Here is a 23248-nt window from a genome sequence, read left to right on the forward strand (position 1 = left end):
GACCCCCACATCTGCAGTCTTAGTTGTTGATTGCATTGATCAGAGTTCTTAGTATCTCATAGTTTCTTTTCTTTTTTAAAATTTATTTTCATTCTGAATTTAATCAACACCAAATAAGATGAACAAACACCAAAGAAAAATAAAGTGAGAATTTCCACAAAGAACAGAACAGGATTGGGGATGTCAGAGTCAAGGTGGTAGAGAGAAACATTAGAGTCTACCTTACCTATTGCACCTTCTCAACAAAGCTCTAGAAAACTCACCATATGTAATTCTGCCCAGAAAAGTCAAGAACATTGTAAATGTGTGATGGGAATCTTTCATTTTTAAATTTTTTGTATTAATTTTTATTATTTCAGGGCTACTCCTCTTGCAACTTTTGGTTTAACTGGAAGCCTCATCTAAACAAAAACTGATTCATGGAATAATAGTGCTAAGGAAAAGCCTAGATAGAAACTAAAGGGAAATTTGATCTTCCCAAAATGATACTCTATCTGAAGAATCTCAACTGCCCCCAATTTCTTGATCATCTTTTTGACTTGAAAATCCCTTCCCTCTTAATCAGCTCATTGTGTTTTCTCTAAAATTAATCTCTAACCTTAGTTTACCTATAGAATCTATTCGACTACATTTCTTTAGGGATGTATGAGATCATGACTGCTTAACGGTTTGTTCAACTTTTATTTTAAAGGAAGTATGGCATTATGAATTAATTTTTTTTAGGTTTTTTTCCAAGGCAATGAGGTTAAGTGGCTTGCCCCAGGCCACACAGCTAGGTATTAAGTGTCTGAGGTCAGATTTGAACTCTGGTACTTCTGACTCCAGGGCTGGTGGTCTATCCACTTAGCCACCTAACCACCACGAATTAATCTTTTAAAACTTTTATGGTGTAAGAAAATGCATGAGACTACAATATGTAAAGAATATTTTCTCTGTCACTCTCATGAAATTTTATCTAAATAGACTTTTTAGAATTGTAATCTTTGTTCAGTTTTTCTCCTGAAGTTTGAACCTATGCTTAAGCATAGTAAAATCTAGATTGTAACCTCTACAATTTCAGCACTGCTTCAGATTTACTTCACCAGCAGTAACCTACCATATGAACTTTCAAAAATATGACATCTCTACTATAAATAGATCTCTATTATAAATAACTTGCTTTTCTTCTTAAGTTCAAAGATTGTATATATGTATGTGTGTGAGATGTTCATGTGCATTATGTGTAATTATAATTGCATAAGTTTGTTTAGATGTAGCTTGAAGGCATGAATAAGTCTATTTCTAGCGTTTCTTCTGCCCATTTCTGCATGGGCGATGGAATGGGACCTGGGTAGCATGGTGTATAGAGCACCAGTCCTAGAATTAGGTAGACCTGGGCTCAAATCAAACCTCAGACACTTGACTCTTCCTAGCTGTGTAACCCTGGACAAATCACTTAAATTGTACTTCCACCCTCCTCCCCCAAACAAACAATCAAAACCCCCTCCCCTCCAACAACCTAGAATCTTGAAGGAAAAAAAAAGGCAAAGCTTCCAAGATATCACTTGAAATGGACTTCACTCAGATATCATCCCTGGAAGGAAATTGCTTGGATAGTTCCAAGCCCTTTTTAATTCCCTTGTGTAATTAAACAAGCATCCCAAGTTTGAGAGTCCTCTTGTGGTAGAAAGGGAAAGCAGCTGTGCTGAACCTGAAGAAACAACACCTGACACCATTTTGGATGTTGTTCCTTCCCTCCAATTTAAGGATTATCCATGCCACTTATTGGTTACAAAATTGATTCAAAAATAAATTCCATGTCACCTTTAGTTATCTGCACTATTTTTACTGTAGTAGGAAGAAGTCTCATTTCTTGTATAATAACATCTCGTGATCTGGTCCAAGGGCATTAACACCAAAATGGAACATTAAGTGTAACAGCTAAGAGTGCTATATATCCAAGACATCACATTCACATTCTTTAGACTGATATCCTATAAGGCTGAAAGACAGAATAGTTTATTGAATTTAATTTAGCTTTCAGAGTATAGATGGGAAGAGAAAACCAATGGATAGCTTTGATCTATGCCTATTCCAACTATTGACACATCTAGATTATAGAGACTGCCCAGTGAAGAACTACCAGTTTCATTATCTCCTATTCAAACAAATAACATCCATCTGTGTCATTAAAAATTCCATCCCATTGATCTTTGACCTAATCGTTGAATCTAGTGAGATAATCTGGGGATAGGGAAATGAGAAACTTGTCTAAACTTCTACATGTTATCTTCTTCCAAAGACTTTCTCTCCCTCCAAATACCTCCTTGAAGAGAATCTGCAATTGGGTATCTAGAAGCCAGAAGTCAGAATTAAAAGGACTCTTTTCATCTTAGTTTTAGACAACTTTGCTCTTCAAATAGGGACTGAACAATCAGTCCACTGATGAGGAGAATCTTATGATTTTTTTTTTTTACTTTCACTAAGAACCTTGTGTTTTTATTGCTAGGATTTGGGATATTTGAGAGGGATGAAATGAGAGGAGTGGATAGCTTCAGTACCCAGTCGGCAGTATTTCACCGGCTTGTAGGTAATAGAAAATTCATCCAGGTAGTGTCCAATCATCTTGGGCTTGATTTCTACCTGAATGAAGGTCTTGCAGTTTTAGACGCTCACCATACTTCCCACCATCTCTGGCTGGATGATCATGTCTCAAAGCTGGGTCTTTACCACCTCTGGCTTCTCCATGGGGGGGGGGGGTGTTTCCTTCTTGGCTTTCCTCAGGGGCTTGAGGAGGGAGTGCTGTTTGGGCCTCAGCCCCAGGTTGAGTTGCTGTCACTGTCCAGCACTGTACAGTTGCATGAGCTGCTCATAAGACATGTCCAGCAGCTGATCTAGGTCCAAGCTGGGGTAAGTGAACTTCTGGAAGGTTCGCTTCCTCTGCTCCACTTCTGCCATCTTGTCTGCTGTCAGGAAAAGCAATACAATTCTTTAAAAAGAATATTCAGTGACTAATTTTTTTCTTTTCCCTCCCCTCAAGGAAAACAAAGCCTTTGTTTTAGACAAGTTTACTTCTTATACAGGCACTGAGCAATCAGTATACCAAAGAGGAGAATCTTATGCAATTCTTTAAAAATGTGTGGGATAAAAATCCATTTAAAAATATAGAGACTTCTCTGAGCAAAGAAAAAAAGTTTATTTTGGCTTTTCTCCAGAAAGGAACATAATCTAAGTCTCACAAAGGTAGTGAAGATCAAGGAGCTGCCCCAATTGACAGTCAGGCAAGATTATATAGACTAAGGCAATCATCTCCTCCTTCCTATCTTCTCTGTCGATTTATTGGTTAGTCTTCAGAGTTACATTCTACTTGTGAAAATCTACACCAGCAACAAAGAAAAGAATGAAGGGCTTTCATAAAATATTACCTCACCGTCCAGATGGTGAGAATAACCTTCAGGATTATAACTATTTTATTGAAGTTATATAACTTGTCTTGGAATGCAAGGTCTAGGAACAGTTTATCATCAAACAAGAGGAGTCTTATGAGCTTCTTTAGAATGAAAGGTTTTTCTCATGGGAAAAAGTCTACTATCCTTCAAAAGTTAGGAGAGTGAGCCACCTGTTTGGAATACAAGGGGCTTTCTTCTAGAAGTAGTTTAAGCATAATAGTTTGTTCTTTTTAAAATATTTCTTAACTCTGATTGGATTTCACTAGAAATATTAACCCTGAAATGGTTTATTGGGAATATTGCACTCAAAAAGAATATCCAGTGATTGTTTTTTCCTTTCCTTTCCCCCCAAGGAAAACAAAGCCTTTGTAACATAGAAGCATCATAAAGCAAACGAACCAGGAATTGCCCTGCACAAAAATATGTCTCAATTAGCTACTTGAGTCCATCACCTCCCATACACTTTATCATCCAAATGGTATTATTGTATTGATGAGAGTTTCAAGACTTTCAAAGTTGTTTTATTTTTTTGATAATATTATTGAGTAATTTGTTCCCCTGGTTCTGTTCATTTTACTCTATATCACTTCCTATTTTCTGGGTTCTCTGAAACTATTTCCTCATTTCTTGAACCTGCCACTTTCTCATTTCTTGTGGCACTGTATTTCACTACATTCAAATCTCACAAGTTGTTCAGCTAACACTCAATCAATGTGTGGGCCCTTTGTTCCCAGTTCTTGGTTACAAAAAGATCTGCTATAAAGTTGGGACCATGTTTTATCTAAACTTTTGGATTCCTAGTACCTAGCTCAGAAATTTGCATACTACAGGTGCATGTTTCTTGATTGACCGGGTAAACCTGTGGAAGGCTCTTTTGCTGAAAGGTTTTGGGGGTGACTAGTTTTACTAACATCAAATTGATTTAATGAGTAGATGCAACTGGAAATGTACTTTATACAAAGTAACAGCAATATTTTGCAGGATGATCAGCTGTTCTTCATGACCTACCTTTTCCTCAGCAATGCTACATCCCAAGAGAACTCTGAAGGACTTATGATAAAGAAAACTATTTTTCCCAAAGACAGAATTTATGGTGTCTGAATACAAAATGAAGCATGCTTTTTTCTCTTTTACTTTATTTTTCTTGAGATTTCTCTTTTTTGGGGGGGTTATGTTTACTTTTACAATGTGACTATGGTAGCAGTATTTTTCATGACTACACATTTTTAACATTTACCAATAACTCGCTTTCTCAAAGAAGGGAGGAAGAGGGGAGAATTTGGAACTCAAGGTTTTGGAAGTGAAGGTTGAAACTTGTTTTTGCATGTAACCCGTTGAAAAAAATAAAATGAAATAAATAATCAGATTAGTTTCATCTGAAGCAGAAGAACTGCATTTCAGTCCTAGTTCTTTTACAGGAAAGAACGCTTGGATCTGGTCACTTCAAAGAACTAAGAGGTCATCTATCTATTCCCTGAACTGGGGTTTTTGTTTTTGTTTTTGTGGGGCATGAGGTCCAGTGAGTTGCCCAAGGTCACACAGCTACGAGGTGTCAATGTGTGAGGCTGGATTTACATTCTATTCACTGTGCCTCCTTAGCTGCCCCAAATTGGGAGTTTTTAAAAAACAATGTCCATAACCGTATTTTATTCCAGTTCTCCCCTTCCGCCCCCCATCAGAATGCCAGGGAGGGCCTTTGTGCCCCCCAAGCCCCCAACACACGCTGGGCTTGGTTGTCCAGGGTGTTGCACTATGTGTCCAAGGCGTTGTTCTTCGTGGTCAACGGGCGCGTCTTAATCGCCCAAGAAGCGGTCAACCATCGGCACCGGCTGGCGCAGGGGTGCGGGCAGCCGGGCATCGCCCCGAGGCCCCCCGCCCCAGGCCGGGGCTCCGAGGGGGGCCGGGCCCGGCGCCCTTCAATTCCCCGCCTTCTGCCTTTCCTCCCGGCGCGGCCCGGGCTCAGGGGGAAGAAGCCCGGGATGCCTGGGCCGCGGGCAAGCCTGGGCACGTTGCTCCAGTCCGGGGGAGCGGCCGGGGCGGCCTGGAGAGCCCAGCCCTGGGCAGGGCTGCTGAGGGGGGCGGGGCACTGAGTGGGGCGGGGTACTGAGGGGGCGGGGTACTGAGGAGCGCCAACCACTGAGGGGGGCGGGACACGGAGGGGGGCGGGACACTGAGGGGGGCGGGGCACTGAGGGGGCGGGGGTACTGAGGGGGGCGGGACACTGAGGGGGGCGGGGCACTGAGGGGGCGGGGTACTGAGGGGGGCGGGGCACGGAGGGGGGCGGGGCACTGAGGAGCGCCGGCCACTGAGGAGGGCGGGACACTGAGGGGGGCGGGACACTGAGGAGCGCCGGCCACTGAGGGGGGCGGGACACTGAGGGGGGCGGGACACTGAGGGGGCGGGACACTGAGCGGGGCGGGACACTGAGGAGCACCGACCACTGAGGGGGGCGGGACACTAAGTGGGGCGGGGCACTGGGGGAGCGGGGCACTGAGGAGCGCCGGCCACTGAGGAGGGCGGGACGCTGAGGGGGCGGGACGCTGAGCGGGGCGGGGCACTGAGGAGCGCCGGCCACTGAGGGCGGTGGGACACTGAGGGGGCGGGACACTGAGCGGGGCGGGGCACTGAGGAGGGCGGGACACTGAGGGGGCGGGACGCTGAGCGGGGCAGGGCACTGAGGAGGGCGGGACACTGAGGAGGGCGGGACACTGAGGGGGCGGGACACTGAGGGGGCGGGACACTGAGCGGGGCGGGACACTGAGGAGGGCGGGACACTGAGGGGGCGGGACACTGAGCGGGGCGGGGCACTGAGGGGGCGGGACACTGAGGGGGCGGGACACTGAGCGGGGCGGGCCAGGCCCTTTGCAGCTTCCGCCGCCGGCGGCGTGGCGCAGGAAGCCGAGCCAGCGTCCGGAAGCTGGTGCGAGAGGCCCGAAGACCGGCGGCCCCCGCGGACGGGCTGGCGCGCGCGGCCGGGGCTCCATGGTGCCGGTGCGCGCGTGGGCGCGGCTGCTGCTGAGGCCCCCCGGCCCCGGGGCGGGGCCGCATCCCCGCGGGCGCGGCCCGGCCCCCGCGCCCAGCCTCGCCGGGCTCCGCCCCTCGGCCGCGCCGCTCCGGCGGCAGCACCTCCGCCCGCCGCGGCCCGCCCCGCCCCCCCGGGGGTGGCCCATGGGTAAAAGCCCCCTCTGCGTCTGTGTCCGCCCTTCCCGGCGGCTCGGGGGGAGCCCGCGGGGCTGGGACCGGAATGGGAGCCCGGGGGCGGCTTGGCGGGCATGAGGTGCCAGGTCTAGGGCGTGCGCTAGAGCAGGGCGCCCCGGGCAGGTGAGGCGGGCACGGGCGTGAGGGGCTAGAACGTGGGCGCCGCCAGGAGCCCGGGCACGGCGGTGGTTAGCGCTGCAGGCCCCGGAGCAGGTGAGGCGGGCCCAGACAGGAGCTGTTGGAGCCGAGAACCCCAAGCCCGAAGACCCCGAGAACCGGCGTTGTGAAACCTGAAGGGCCCTTAGACTGGACAAGGGGCTAAGAGTTGGGAGGACCCGCGAAGTGGGGATTGGTGGCTCCAGTGAGAGTGGCACAGACCGTCAGAATGCTGAATGCCAGCACTGATGATGAGAAGCCGCAGGACAGGCAGACTTTGAGCTCTTCTAGATTGGAAGATGAGAGTTCATTCCGATCTCTTATAGTTCTGAGCTGTTCTGTAAACCGGCCTCAGTGTATATATGTATGTATATGTATATGTATGTATATATATATATATATATATGTATATATATATGTATGTATATATAGTTTTTAAGGGTTTTTTTTTGCAAGGCAATGGGGTTAAGTGGCTTGCCCAAGGCCACACAGCTAGGTAATTAAGTGTCTGAGGCCGGATTTGAACTCAGGTCCTCCTGGCTCCAGGGCCGGTGCTCTAGCCCCAGCACCCCTCAGTTTTCATATTTGTAAAACTTATTTTAAAGTGTTTTTGTTAGGATCAAAAGAGGTAATGTAGAAAGTGCTTAGGAAATCATAAAGCATTACGAAAGCGTTAGACATTATTATTAGTGTAGGATGCTCCGGTAGGAAGAAGCCTTAGGGACTGTGCAGCTCGGTTCATTTTTTATTGTTGTTGAAACTGAGACTTGGGAGAGGTTTTATGATTTGTCCATAGTGATGATGTTTGTCCTTTCTTCTCAAACATGGAGGTGATGCAATGACACGCACTGAAATTGGATTTGAGAGAGGGAGTGCTGTGTTAAGGCAGTATTAAGTAGGCATCAATATAGGAGACCAGATTTGAGCTCAGGTCCTTCCGACTCCAGTGTTGGTGCTTTACCCACTGCACCCCCTAGCTGTCCATAGTAAGTAAGAGGAGGAAACTATACATTTTTTTATTTTTAAATTTTTTTTGGTTTGCTTTTGCAAGGCAATGGGGTTAAGTGACTTGCCCTAGGTCACAAAGCTAGGTATTTATTAAATGTCTGAGGTCACATTTGAACTCGGGCCCTCCTGATTCCAGGGTGGTGCTCTATCCACTGTGCCACTTAGCTGTCCCTCAATTTATTTTTTAATTTAAATTTGATTTTATTTTTCCAATTACATGCTATGGTAGTTTTTCCAACATTCATCCATTTGCAAATTTATGAGCTACCTATTTTTCTACCACCTTCATTTCCCTCCCCCGTTCCTATGCCTGAACTGTCTGGTAAAAGTTGTACATTTACGTTTTGGGGTTTAACATATTTACATATTGGCCATTTTCTGTAAGAGGAATTAGGACAAAGGGGAAAGAAAGAAAACTGAGGAAGGAAAGAACAAGTTTTAAAAAAGTGATCATACTATACATTTCAATTTTGTGTTTTTTTTTTTCTCCTGGATATGGATACCATTGTCTCTCAAAGGTTATCCTTGATCCCTGAATCACTGAGGGGAGAAGAAATATGCATTTACATAGTGTCTGATGTACCAGATACACAGCAGAGCTATTATCTCTTTTGATCTTATAACAATCCTGGGATACTGTTATAATCTCCACTTGATAGTTGTGTAAACTGAGACAACCATAGGTTAAGCTATTTTCCCAGAGTCACACAGCTTAGTAATGTGTGAGGCCGGATTTAAATATCTTAGAATCCATTTCCTGCCGAATCTAGGCCAAATTACACTGTGGTTGATGCATTGGTGTAGGTGTACCTTTTGAGTACATATGGCAGTCCCTCTGTGCCTTCTCATTCTTTCAATTTTAATCCATACACTTCCCTAAATACTAAAGGAATAATTTATTGAACATGTCAGATACCTCCTTCTGTTTTTTTTTCCCCTTCTAAATAAACCCATTTTACATGACAAAAGGTGACTGAGTTTTGCCTGAAGTTTCATAGTGGCATAGATGGGAGTAAACCAAGTACCTGGTTTTTGTTTAGTGCCCTTTTGGATATACCTCTGTTGCTTGCTCCTGTGATACTAGTTTGGAGATGACCTTCCTACCCTCAACAGATTTCACCTTATTTTAAAACAAATATTGCATTTATAAAGAAAGCTATATTATATTTCAAGTGTGAATCCTGGGCTTGAGTTGCAGCTACTTTGGATTTAATGTTTTTCCTTCATTCCTGAAGAAGACCCCATCAGGATGATGATCCCTAACTTGATTGGATTTGAGTGAGGAGGGGCTTAAATCATAGCCTCACTTTTTCCTCCAGAGCTAACTGGATCCAGTAGTCAGATATGAATCAGGATGACTGGAGATAGCCCTGGATGACAGGCAAGCAGGGTTAAGTGACTTGCCCAAGGTCATACAGCAAGTAAATGTCTGAGACTGGAGTCGAACTCCTATCCTCCAAGGCCAGTGCTCTATCCACAGAGGCACCTAGCTGCCTTTGGATTACTTTTGGCTAAGTTTTCTCCCCTCACTTTTCCCAACTGCAAAATGAGGATAATAATTTTTTATCTACTTAGAGCTGTTGGGTTTTTTTTTGATGATCAAATTATATGGAGTATGTAGAGCTGTGTAAAATAAATTAAAACCACCATGTAAAAATAAGCTATGATTGCCTTCTCCTCTCCATTCAACAATTTATAATTGAATTGAAGCAGGTGAAGGTAGGAAAGAAAGTAAGTCTTAAGTACTTTCCATGTGCTAGGAACTGTGTTAAGCACTTTGCAGGTATTATCTAATTTGGAGGGAAGACTAGTATAACCTGAATACATAGGTCCTGGAATAGGCCCTTGCCCACAGTAAGCATTTAATGAGTTTATTGAATGGCAAAACTTTCTCCTTGGTTTATTTATATATTTTTAAGGTTCTTTTGATGGATTAACATTTTATCAACCTCATTGTTTCCCAATATTCAGCCTTCATTAAATCCTCCCTTATTTTTTTTTGAATTATAAAAATTTTATTTTGAGTTTTACAATTTTTCCCCTGATCTTCCCTCCCCCCACCCCCCACAGAAGGCAATTTGCCAGTCTTTACATTGTTTCCATGGTATACATTGATCCAAATTGAATGTGATGATAGAGCAATCATATCCTTAAGGAAGAAACATAAAGTATAAGAGATAGCAAGATCAGACAATAAGATATCCGCTTTTTTTTTTTTTCTAAATTAAAGGTAATAATCCTTGGTCTTTGCTCAAACTCCACAATTCTTTCTCTGGATACAGATGGTATTCTCCATTGCAGAGAGCCCCAAATTGTCCCTGATTGTTGCACTGATGGAATGATCGAGTCCATCAACGTTGATCATCATCCCCAGGTTGCTGTTAGAAACCCTCCCTTATTCTTAAGAAAAACAGTTGAGCAAAATTAACCAGCAGAAGAACTTTGATAGTGATATTTCACATTTATGATCCTCAGCCACTGAGTGGGGAGAAAGGAAGGGACTCGTCTCATGTAGTCCAAAAACCTTGATTTTACAGATGAGTAAACAGAGGCAAACAAGATGAAATGACATGTCCAAAGTCAGCTAGTAAGTAGTAGAACGAAGATTTGAGTTCAGCTTCTGGTACTCTGAAGTCCAATGTTATTTTCATGAAACCATTATGTGTTTCATGATCTGGTGTTTCTGGTGCAAGATTGAACACACCATGTCATCGTTATTTGGCAGTCTTTTAGGGTTATTTTCATGCGCCTCTTCCTCTTGAAGCATCTTTTGCTTTAGTCATTAAGTTTAAGTTTTGACTTCAAAAGTAAAATGCTGCCAAGTCATACCTTTCCTGGACTAGAGAGTTTACAGAAATAATCCCTGCTCGGGTATTCTTCTTCTGAGCTACTAAGCCGTCCTTGTGGTATTAATGATACTATTTCAACAATGGTCACTTCTATTCTTTTTTAGATAAACATGAGAAAAATGAAAGGAACGAAAAGTTAGTGGTAAGTATATGCACATTGTAGGGTATATGTTTATACTTTGTCTTGAGATTTTTATGAATGTAATTCAGTGTAACATGCATTTATTAATCACCCATTATTTGGAGGAGTTACAGAGATAAAAACAAGAAAGTCTTTGCCATCCAGGACCTTATAATTGTACTGAAGTAAATACCACATAAACACTGATAAGAACATTCTAGAAAATTTGAGGAGGGGGGAGTTGGGTCAAGTTTCCTTTAGGAAACTTGGGGATTCCTGAAAGTGGAGGTGACTAGAGAGCACATTCCAAGCTGAAGACTATGCTAGAAGGGGGGGACCGACAAAGTGCCAATTGGTCTGGATTGCAATAATATAAAATGAACTTAGAAATGTGAGTTGGAGCCAGATTGTTCAAGTTGAAGTGCCAGGCAGATGAAAAGGATTATAAAATAATTGATGAAGCAAGAAATTTACTTTTTAAGGATTTGTAGAATTGACATTTTATGTTAAGAGTTCAAAACTTCTCTATGAAGCTTATTAGTGAGACAACGAGGTGGTGCTGTGTGCACTGACCCTGAAGTCAGGAGAACATGAGTTCAAATTTGACCTCAGACACTTATTAGCCACATAACCCTTGAAAAGTCACTTAACCCTAATTGCCTCAAAAAAAAAAAAAAGAAATGAGAATGAAGTTTACTAGCTATGTGTCTCTGGGTCAAGGCTATTTGATCTTAGGCTTTGTTTCCCTGTTTGCCAAATGAGAATAATAATAATAACCTTTATCTTATAGAGTTGTGAGAATTACAAGGTATTTTTAGTGCTACATAAATCCCAGCTATCATAATTATTACTACTACTAATACCCGCATATTTTCCTTTTATATCAGAGCTACTTTAACATTTATTTTCACTTTTATCTTTCTCAGAAGGCAGAAAGAAACAAAGATTGGGGAGTAGTAGACAGGGAGCAATATAGGGAGTATTAACCCTGGCCTTACTGCTTATAAACTGTGACTTAGACAAGTCACTTTCCTTATCTGGAAGAAAGAGGGCTTTGGATCAGGTCTCTTTTAGCTTTAAATCTATGATCCTATTAGACACTCCCTTCAGCCTCAGTTTCCTCATTTACAGAACAGAGGTCATCTTACTTTCACACTGACTACCTGTCAGGATTGTTATAAAGAAAATGTCTTGTACCTTAAGTCTTGTGAGTCAAGTCAACAAGAATTTATTAAGCTCCTACTGTGTGCTAGACCCTTCCCTGAGCATGGGGAATACAAAGCAAGGCAAAAATAGTTACAAACCTCTAAAAGTCCATAATCTAATAGAGGAGACAGCATACAAATAACTAGGTACAAACAAGAGAAATATGGGATAAATTGGGGATAATCACAGAGGATAAGGAACTTCCCCTTTCCCCTTTTTAAATTTGGAGACAATTTAAGTAATTTAACTAGGGTTTAAATCAGAATAAGTTCTATGACAATCTGAGACTGGATTTGAACTTGAATTATCCTGACTTTGGGACTATCTACTTTGGTACTCTATCTACTGTGCCACCTAGCTACTTTTAAAAAATTATTATTAAAAATTTTAAAGTAACGGGGCTTAAAGGAACTATCATTAAGGGGACTAGGAAAGGTTTCTTATAAAAGGTGAGATTTTAGCTGGGACTTGAAAGAAGCCAGGAGGCAGACAGGTGAGGAAGGAAAGCATTCCAGGTCTGGGGACAGTCAGTGAAAATAAAGAGGAAATGAGTGTCTTGTGTGAGAAACAAGGAGGCCAATGTTCCTCTCATTTGGCTATATGGGGGAGAGTAAAGTGTAAGAAGAAGGGAAGCCATGGGAGTTATTAACAATGTCCTCCCCCCCATCATTCTCCCCCATCCTACCCATCACTCTTGCTCATCCTCCCTCATCATAATCCATCCTGTGTCTCTCTAGAACTTTTACAGGGGCATTCTGAGAAATTAGACCCATGAATAAATAAATGTAATTACAATTTGCTTATTTTTATCCATGAAAACAAATGTATTGTTTGCTTATTCATCATCCCAGTGATTGTATATTCATTACATGGTAGATATTATTACTCCACCAAAGCCCTTTTCTTTTTTTTTCCCTCAATAAGGCATTATAGGTTGCTTTATTCAACAAAGCATTTATTTTTTCCAATTACCTGCAAAGATCGTGGTTTTTTTTTTTTCTTTTTTTTTTTTTTTTTGCAAGGCAGTGGGGTTAAGTGGCTTGCCCAAGGGCCACATAGCTAGGTAATTATTAAGCATCTGAGGCTGGATTTGAACTCAGGTACTTCTGACTCCAGGGCCAGTGCTCTATCCACTGCCATATAGCAGCCCCTCAACATTCATTCTTTTACAAGCTTTTGAGTTTTACATTTTTTCTACCACCTCTTTCCCTCCCCCTTCCCCATGGCTAAAACCTTCTTATCTCACCTTCCATTCTGACCCTGGGTTCAAGAAGGCCATGCCAGCATAGCACTAGCTCCAGTCATTCCCACCAGATAAGAAAGGTTAATGGATAGACTATATCTTTCATCTGAGGATCAGCCTGGCCAAGTATATGAAGACTTTTCACTAAAGGGCTGGTCGTGAGTGGATTGTTTTTAACATCTGCTCATGGGCATATACTATAGTAAGAAAGCATTTCTATTTGCTTTCATAGAAGAAATAATAACACTGAGGAAATCAGGGGTCCTTGCAGTATTGGAAGTCCTGGTTGTTATTTATAGAGTTGACTCTGGTTCTCCATTTCCCACCCATCCTCATGATGGTAATATGATCCTGTATTTCTGACTTTGTCTAATACCCATTTATCTTTCATCAGATCTGTATTGAAGGTAATATCGCCAGTGGGAAAACGACATGCCTGGAGTACTTTTCTAAAACAACTGACATTGAGGTACTGATTCAGAAGTATTGTGTAAAACTGTATAAGAGGTATTGGGTAAATCTGAGAAAATCTAACAGGAGGAGGCAGTTGTGAAAGCAGCATAGTCTTCCAGGGTCTAGTTAGACTCTAAGTATGTTCATTCCTATGGGACATTCAAGGTCTTTCATAGACCTTCTCCAAATCACTCCTTCAAGTCCCATAAATGTGAACTGTTGTTGGTAATGTTGTTGTTAGTGATGATTGTCCTTCATCCTCAAAAAAGACCATGATATCAGGAAGGTCATACCCTGACATGCAGGTGAATTGGATTTAAATGCATGGGGGCTGTGCTAAGTCACCAGCCTCACTTTCTTCTCTGGAACCCGCTGGGCTAGATATGAATCTTGACAAGTGAAGATGGCTTTGGATGTGAAGTAACGAGAGTTAAATGACTTTTCCAGAATTATGCAGCTGGTAAGAATCAAGTCTTTGAGGTTAGATTTGAACTCAGGTCTGCAGTTGGTAAGCATTTATTAAGTACCTATAGCCTGACAGGCACTTTGCCAAGTCATGGTATATAAAAAAGATGCAAAAGACAGTCCCTACTTTCAAGAAGCTTATAATCTAATGGAGGAGACAACAGGAAAACAAATATATAAAAACTATACAGGATTAATATGAAGTAATTAACAAACAGAAAGTACTAAAATCAAAAGGTCTTGGGAAAGACATCCGTTAGAAGATAGTATTTTAATTCACACTGAATCATCTCCTTTTATCATTGTTATTTTCTTATTCCTATCATGTTCAAAGGTTCAGGTAGTTATTATCCTGCTATTTTAAAAATACTTAATGTTTTATATATTATTTCATGGATAAATAAAATAATTGCTTTTTGTCATTGACTACAAGCATTAAAATGAGTTCATACTCTTGTAGGCTCAAATAATTATCAGTCCAATGACAGCCAAGGCAACAAGGATGAAAGATGGTTCTGTCTGTTTTTACATCTTTTCTGCTAGGTCCCTTTGTTTTGAATGTTTTATTATTCTTATATAATCATCATCTCATAGGAATCTTCCAACATTCTGTTTTCTAGTCAAACTGCTCTGCTCCCTCTTCCATTCTTCTCTTACGTTCTCCTAACTAAGATTTATGTAGTGTCTTAAGGTTTGCAAAGTGATTTATAAATATTAATCTCTCCAGATCTCACAACAACCCTGGGAAGTAGATACTATTATTTTAATAGTCATAATAATATTGATAATGATAATGATGATGATAATAATTATAATAGATAATGTTTATATAGTGTTTACTCTATAAACTATGCTAAATGTTTTATGATCATTATCTCATTTGATCCTCACAACATCCCTGGAAGACAGGTACTATCATCTCTCCCATTTTTCAGTTGAGGAAATTGAGGTTAAGTGACTTCTACTCATTGAAGACTTCAGTGGATCTATGATCTCTCCACTGTGAATGCTTTTTTCCCCTAGCACAGATTACAGTCCCTCCACACGCTTTCATCCAGTGGGATTCTTGTTATTTTTGTCTATGGAATTATAGAACATTTGAGATGGAAGGATCATAGATAACAATTCACTAGCAAAGAGGGAAACTGAGACCTAGAGAAAGTGATTACTCAAAGTTATACCAGTGGTTATCAGAAGAGCCAAGAGATCAGGCTCCAGATCCTGAGATCTACCTATTCCACCCCACCCCCAAACTGGATAATTCTTCACCCATATTAGCTGACCTGAGGTTCAAAGAAGAGAATTCTTTGACTTTACTTTGTGAATGTAAACTGTAAATGTATATTCTCCTTGGTGCAGTGGGCTGAGAAGCAAGGGTAAGTGGGCACTAGAGGACTAGCCTCCAGGCAATAGAGGGCTTGCCTCTAAGTAAAGACAATTGCGCTCAAACCTGGGGAGATCTCTCAGGTCCACAAGGTCATAGTACTCCATACATAAACTATGTTACTGCCTAGACCATTAGTCTTCTAAGGCCCCAAGTTATAGATAAATATCTTCTTCATATCTGAGGATGGAGGTTCTACCTGGGAATATTCCCCCTGGATGAAATATCAGGTCTAGAACTGCACTCCCTCCTAACCCCCCCCCCCCCAAACAATCAGAAAACAAGAATTTTTAACCTCTGTTCCAATTTACTTTTTTTTTTTTGCTGGGAAGAGTTCCTGGGATCACAGATCACCTGAAAGGAACCTGAAAAATCAACCAGTTCAAACCACTCATTTTACAGATGATAGCTAACATCTCTAGTGCTGTATGATTTTTTTCAGAGTCCTTTATATATCTTTTCTTTTTTGTTTTATAATGTCAACAACCTGGAGAGGTAGGTGCCAACACAGTTATCCCTTGAACATCTCAACTTTACCCTTGATTTTTCTATATTGCAAGTTGATACAAGAAATTTAATGGGAATTTGGCGGCGGGGGCGGAGTTTTGCAGAAGCTGCAGATGACATGCAAAGACCAGCAGATGAAACAAAAAAAGGTTAGAAACTCAAAAATGCATAAAATATGTATAACATTAACATATTTTATCTTTTCTATAATTAGACACAATTTCTTTTTTTTTTTGGCAAGGCAAATGGGGTTAAGTGGCTTGCCCAAGGCCACACAGCTAGGTAATTAGGTGTCTGAGACCAGATTTGAACCCAGGTACTCCTGACTCCAAGGCCAGTGCTTTATCCACTACGCCACCTAGCTGCCCCCACAATTTTTTTATTTTTATTTTTTTTTTTTGCAAGGCAATGGGGTTAAGTGGCTTGCCCAAGGCCACACAGCTAGGTAATTATTAAGTGTCTGAGGCCGGATTTGAACTCAGGTACTCCTGACTCCAAGGCCAGTGGTCTATCCACTGCGCCACCTAGCTGCCCCACAATTTCTTTTTAAAAGTTAAAATATGACCAAATATGCTACCCAAATTTATTTTATAAGATGGTATTGTAAACCTAAAAGAAAAAGAAAAAAATTCAAACTTCTCTAATATGAAGGGAAGGCCAAGAAATTTGATGTTGAGGTGCCTTGCCCTTAGTCCCTGAAATTTGGAAGGGATAATTGTATCATTCTCATTTTCCAGAAGGGGAAATTGAGGCACATAGGATTAAATGACTTGCCTAGAATCACAAAGCTAATAAGTGTTTGAGGGCATATTTTAACTTGAACTTAACTGCTTCCAAGTTCAGCCCTCTTTCCATTTAACCTGAATGGTATTCCCTGAAAGGTCAATAATATGACCCTCATGGACGGTATTTAAACTGGCATTTCAGAATTCATTATTGTCTTTCTACTTCCCCCAATTCTTCCTTATTTTCAGGAACTCCACCAATTTTCCTAATTATCTAGGTAAATTCAAATTCTCTGGGACATTGTCTAGTTCTTACTCACCCCCATATCCAAAGTCTTCTGCCTTGTTTTTGCTTCTTTACCTTGCAATCATCCCTGGTCTGTCTTCTTGCCTCCTCATGTAAATGCCATCAGGATTCAGGTTCTCATCATCTCTGACATGGACTATTTTCTTCATGTCTCTCCCATCCTTCCACTCCAGATATTTTGGTTGTCCCCCATGACTGCACTGATACCTCTCTGACTTCCTCGAAATCCCCTGCTAAAATCCCATCTTCTACCGGAGACCTTGTTCTATAGGAACCTTTTTGATTCTAGTATTTTCCTTCTGTTAAGTTCTTTCTATTTCTCTTGCATGTTTGTCTCCCATGTTAGATTACAAGTTCCTTGAGGGCAGGAGCTTTTGTCTGGCACATATTAAGCTTTGATTAATAAATGCCTGTTGACTGCTCTTTCCATGGGACTGCCAGGACTTTTTGCTCTATTTCAGCCATAGTTGATAGGCACTAGAAGAATAAAGTTGCTTTCTTATTCATTACTCCCCAGAGAAAAGGAACTAGAAACCTCTTACTAAAGATTGCTGCCAGCTATGATTCAGCTAGTCAACTCTCCACATCCCAGTGTGCCTGCGCTGAGGCCAGAGCACAGTTAGAGGTACAGTTCTCTTCGGAGATGTATTAATGGCAAAGCCTGAGGCCATTCCCAGAAACATTCCTGATGTGACTAGAAGACCTTGTACTTGAAAAGGAACTGTGCCCTAATGGGATAAATAGTCACTGGCTCACAGTTTTTCTGCTTTCATTAGATGTGTGTGTCATGTTCAGTAAAATACTCAAGGAGAAAAGGAAAGAAAGCTTGAAGATGAATTCCATCCCTTTAGGGGAGTCATAACAGCAGCCTAATCATAGCTATCTATTTTTTTTTTTTTTTTTGCTAGGCAATGGGTTTAAGTGGTTTGCCCAAGGCTACACAGCTAGGTAATTATTAAGTGTTTGAGCCCAGATTTGCATAGCTATCTATTGTGCTCTAAAGAGCAGCAAATGAATTTATAGCAGGAGGACTTTGAATTATGACTTTGTAACTTATTTTATGATCTTGGACAAGTTAATATTTTTTGTTTTTTTTTCAAGGCAATGGGGTTAAGTGACTTGTCCAGGGTCACACAGCTAGGTAATTATTAAATGTCTGGGACTGAATTTGGCTGGTGCTCTATCCACTGCACCACCTAGCTGCCCCACAAGTTATTATATTTGCACTTTAGTTTTCTAATTTATAAAATTCATTATTGTATCTATTTTCCACTTATGGGTCAGGTACTATATTTATTGGAATGCAAGAACAAAGGCACAATTGTCCCAACTCAAGGACCTTATTGGAGGGGTGTGGGAAGAGGGACATATATACAAATAAGTCAATGTAAGACATACAAAGTAAATGTAAGGTGATTTTTTTTTTTTAGGGGGGAAGGATACTAGCATATGGGGAAGTCTTGAGCAGACAATCTAAGGAAGTTTGGGATTCTGTTAGAGAGAGGTGAGAAAGGTCAGGCCTAATTCTCATAGAATTATGACAAGAAAGAAGAGATGTCATTTATGCAGCTCAACATAGTGACCATTTTAGTTGGGCCATAGGCTATATGAAGGATAGTAATGTAAAAAACAGGTGTCAGACAACACTCCTAAGAGGGACTGAACCAGATTAAAATATAATTGGGAAATATTAAACAAAACAAATAAAAATACAGTTAAGTGTGGACAGCATTCTATTTTAAAACCAAAGGGGTAGCTAGGTGGTGTAGTGGATAGAGCACCGACCCTGGAGTCAGGAGTACCTGAGTTCAAATCTGGCCTGAGACGCTTAATAATAACCTAGCTGTGTGGCCTTGGGCAAACCACTCAACCCCATTGCCTTGTTTAAAAAAAAAGCCTAAAAGAACCCCAAGTTAGTACGCAGCCAACAGAGATCCTTATATCCAGTGTAATGACTTCCTATTCTCCTTGAGTTTGACACCATTGATGCACAGTATATTTGGAAAGGTAAGCCAGAGGCAGATTGGGAAGGTCTCAAAATGCCAGTTTAATCTACTACTCCTCAACAAATCTAAATTCCCTTCCTTTACTTCCCTTCTCTCAATTCTTGACTCTTAGAAATTTGGCATCTGAGTGTAATAGAAATAGGAAGAAGAGGGTGGATAACTAGTATACAGAATCAATTTAAAGAGAATAGGTACAAAAGAGTTATTAAATACAAGTTAGATTGGGAGGGTGGGCACTAGCAGTTGTGGGGAGTAGGAGGAGGAAGATGCTTTCATGCAGAAGGAAGAGAGATATTCTGTGAAGCAGAGGTAAAGATGGAATGCATCTCAGACTTGTGGGATAAGCAATACAAAACCATGGAGAAGTGTGGGTAAGGAACACAAAGAAGACGTGTGCAGGAGAAGTGAATCATGTCCGTCCACCTAGGCTGCAAGGATAAATTTGGGTCAGTTATTTAAAAGAAATTAATATTATATTCTATTGTAGTATATAAGTATAATGATGAATGAAACAATTCTGTAGTCAAAGGAGGTAACATTCTAATGGGGGAAATATTTATGCATTCATCATTATACCTGTGCCCCTAGCATCTGGTACATATAAGTGCTTGTGAATTTTTTCCTCCTTGGGTAGGAGAATTATGTCTTCAGACTTGTGTTATGGAAATAATATCAATTTGTGCATTGTCCCCTTAATGAATCCCTACAGATTGAAGAATGCAGGGATTGGAGGAAGGGAAGGGAGATTGATTAGGGGGATGTGACAGGAGACCAGTCAAGAAGTGATAAGGGTCACATCAGTGGAAAGAAGACCAATGACAGAAATATGGAGGCAAAATCTACAGTAGTAGTGTTAAGCTTGCGACTAGTTGGGCTAAACAACCCACAAACTAGCAGGCCTAAACCAGATTAAGATGTCATTGAGAAACTTTTAACAAAAATAGTAAAAATACACTATAAAATAGATAGTTAATTTGTCGTTTTCTAAGCCAATATGCTAGGTTATGAATTATGGTGCCTTTGAGATATCAAGGAGAAGAAATTCATTCAGTCTTTATCCTGAAGAGATGAAGAAAAAGGGTAAAAACATTACTTGTACAAAAATATTTATAGCAGCCCTGTTTGTGGTGGCAAAGAATTGGAAATCAAGTAAATGTCCTTCAATTGGGGAATGGCTTAGCAAACTGTGGTATGTACGTATGTCATGGAATACTATTGTTCTATTAGAAATCAGGAGGGACGGGATTTCAGGGAAGCCTGGAGGGATTTGTATGAACTGATGCTGAGTGAGATGAGCAGAACCAGAAAACACTGTATACCCTAACAGCAACGTGGGAGTGATGATAAACCTTAAAGGACTCCCTCATTCCATCAGTGCAACAATCGGGAGCAATTTTGGGCTGTCCACAAAGGAGAGTGCCATCTGTATCCAGTTAAGGAGCTGTGGAGTTTGAACAAAGTTCAAGGACTATTCCCTTTAATTTAGGAAAAAAACATATCTTATAGTCTGATCTTGTTACCTCTTAGAATTCTTGTCTCTTCTCTGAGGATATGATTTCTCTCTCATCACACCCAGTTTGGATCAAGGTACAACATGGAAACAAAGTAAAGACTAACATTGCTTTCCATGGGGGGTGGGGGGAGGGGGTGGGGGGAGGGAAGTCAGATTGGGGGGAAAATTGTAAAACTCAAATAATATCTTTAATAAAAATTAATTAAAAATTCAGATGATTTACTGGGAGGTCAACTACTGAAGCTGAAGAGTCAATTATGTGGTTACATAATGAAAAGATGAAACTTTTCTGGAAAGTGTCTGTTGGGAAAAATTAAAGGTAAAAGGAGAAGGAGATGGTAGAGGATAATATGATGGATACATAGGGTCATGGAAGACCCAAAAATGAGCTTAGGGGAGATAGTGGAGGCCAGAAGAGCCTATGGTCCTTGGGATCATGGAGAGTTGAACATGATAGAATAATAACCAAAAAGCCAGTATGCTACCACAGGTATCCATTTTCATTTGAGTCTGTCATAATTGATCCACAGGTTGGGCAGCTGATTAAATATAGGGAGTGAAGGGAGTATGAAGGATAAAAGATTACACCTAAGTGTATAACCTGATACAGAAAAAGTTAATTTAGAGGGAGAAGCTTCTTGGGGAGTTGATAGAGTTCCTCTTTGTAAATGTTTATAGGGAGGCTAGTGGGCAGTTGATATTCATCCTTTGTTTTTGAGGAGGACCAATGAAGTATGAGCTGTTTTGCTTGGCAGTAAATTCAAGAGAGAGAGAGTTAGGCTTGAAATCATGTTCTTTGTTTCCTCTCAGATGCAAATATGTGTGAATCTCAGTGATATAAGAAATCCAAATTGGATTTCCTAGGCAGTTGGTGTGATATAGGATTGAAGGAGATAGTAGCAGGATATACAGGGTTTCACAAAAATCATGATGCAGGTTTTTTAAGCAAAGAAACCTATTTCTTCAAATCATTAACAAAATCATTATGAGATTAATATTTACATAGGAGAACATATCAGACAGTACATTGTGAAGGAGCTTTCCCATAGGGAGTGAGGCAACTTCACTAGAATGAGACAGAATCCCAGCTTTCCTCTTGGGGAAATTACCTGAAGTCTCCAATGTTATCAGCTGGAGAAAGGGATATAATGGAGACTGCCAGCTCTTATGGCAGTTACTTACCAGAGTCTTTTTGTTTCAGTAATCTTAAGTGGAATAGGCAACTGTCCTTCGACTTGGAGGGTTTCCTGGGATGACCCTTACCCAGGATTACTTACTCAGTTTTCTTGACTCAAAATGCCAGCTTTCTAACCCCTAGCCAAAGTGTCTCCTGATAACTATATCATGAGTTTTGACTCTATTAAAGAATTAAACTCCATGTATTTGTCCCCAGAGTTTGCCTTAAAGAAAGCACAAACAGAAATTAGGTTAACATACTTATTTAATGATTCTTCTAAGTTCTTTGGCCAGGAAATGCATTATGCACAGGGGCAGTCTGGCTTGCAGTAGGTACAGTAGGTAGCGCCCGCCCCCCCAACAAGATCTTAGGACACATATTTATAGGAAGTAGACAAAGGACCATAGGATGATTAGCAGCAGCCAATAAAGTCACAGCATATGTTCCCTTCCCTGATTTTCAGGGTGTCGGCCTTATTTCACATAGTCACCCAATGGGGGGCAAGAATGCTTCTATCTTAACTTGAGATGTCTGGGCCTTAGATGCCACAGATTTCCAATAACCATGAAATTCTCCTCCCCAGGATATCTATGCCATCATGTCACAATATGGAATTTACGGTTGCTATTGGAAAGATAATTTAGGCAATTCTCTTGTTTTTTTTCAAGAAGAAAGCTGACATCTTTATGCTCAGATTTTAGAGAGAAAAAAGCAGGACCTTGACAAGAAATATATTTAAAACTTATTCATTTTTGACATCCCCTTTATAAACTTGGTGTTTTAGAAGGCTTATTGAATCTTCATAGAAGACCCTCCTTTGAAGTGCCTTTGAAGGAGTGTTTCAAAGCTGCACCTCATTAAATTTAAGACAACATGGGATAAGTTTAAATGTTGAGGTGGTTGGAAGCCAGCTAAAAATGATGGAAGTGAGTTCTGAGTTTACTGTTAAAGCAGGTGAATGATTTAGGTTAATAGAGAAAAGGAGAGTATCCATGGTTCTGGGAGCCTCTAGAACCCTCCCTCCTTTGGCCAGAGGGAGGAATTAAGACTTCAGTATAATAAAAGATTCTAGAGAGCAGGCACTATTTTATTTTGTATCCCTAGGAATTAACATAGTCCCTTGTGTATCCGATCTTTTGACCAACTGCTTGGTGAATGGAATTGGAGGTAGCTGGAGGTCTTCTTATTTGGAACCCATTTGTGTGTGAGAGAGAGTATTCCTGCTAAAGTTGGAAATGAGAAGGTCACTTCTCATTTTTCTTAACTAAGGCCTAGGAAAGACAGGATACTCAAGAGATCCTTCCTATGTGGATCTCTGATCCTGTGTGGTTGAGTGGTACAAAACTGGAAGATATGGAAACCCAGATAAATTTAAAGGAAAAACTCAGAAGTTTTTGAGTTTTTTGCAATGTGAGACTGTTCTTAAGAGGAAGAGTCTGGATTTAAGTATTCACTATCTCCTGTTCTCTTGGTCTGTTTTCTTCTACTGCTAAAATAAGGCA

At 41.0% G+C, this 23248-nt stretch overlaps 1 protein-coding gene and 1 pseudogene across 2 annotated transcripts in view; one reads left to right on the top strand and one right to left on the bottom strand.

Annotated features, from left to right (window-relative positions):
• Nucleotides 1–2484: 2484 nt before the first annotated feature.
• Nucleotides 2485–2955, bottom strand: LOC141507326 (small ribosomal subunit protein uS19 pseudogene; annotated as a pseudogene).
• A 3342-nt stretch (nt 2956–6297) lies between these two features.
• TK2 (thymidine kinase 2) overlaps nt 6298–23248 on the top strand; it is a 47464-nt gene continuing 30513 nt past the window's right edge. The window contains exons 1-3 of one of the 2 annotated variants that reach the window (XM_074203183.1): nt 6298–6600; nt 10744–10781; nt 13604–13678. In XM_074203183.1, the coding sequence (XP_074059284.1) occupies nt 6411–6600; nt 10744–10781; nt 13604–13678 (303 nt within the window). In that variant the 5' untranslated portion in view covers nt 6298–6410. Of the gene's footprint in view, nt 6601–10743; nt 10782–13603; nt 13679–17533; nt 17676–23248 lie in introns of those variants that run through there. The other variant, XM_074203186.1, reaches the window with a different exon arrangement.

The sequence above is a fragment of the Macrotis lagotis genome, chromosome 1, assembly GCF_037893015.1.
Source record: "Macrotis lagotis isolate mMagLag1 chromosome 1, bilby.v1.9.chrom.fasta, whole genome shotgun sequence".
Taxonomy (NCBI): domain Eukaryota; kingdom Metazoa; phylum Chordata; class Mammalia; order Peramelemorphia; family Peramelidae; genus Macrotis; species Macrotis lagotis.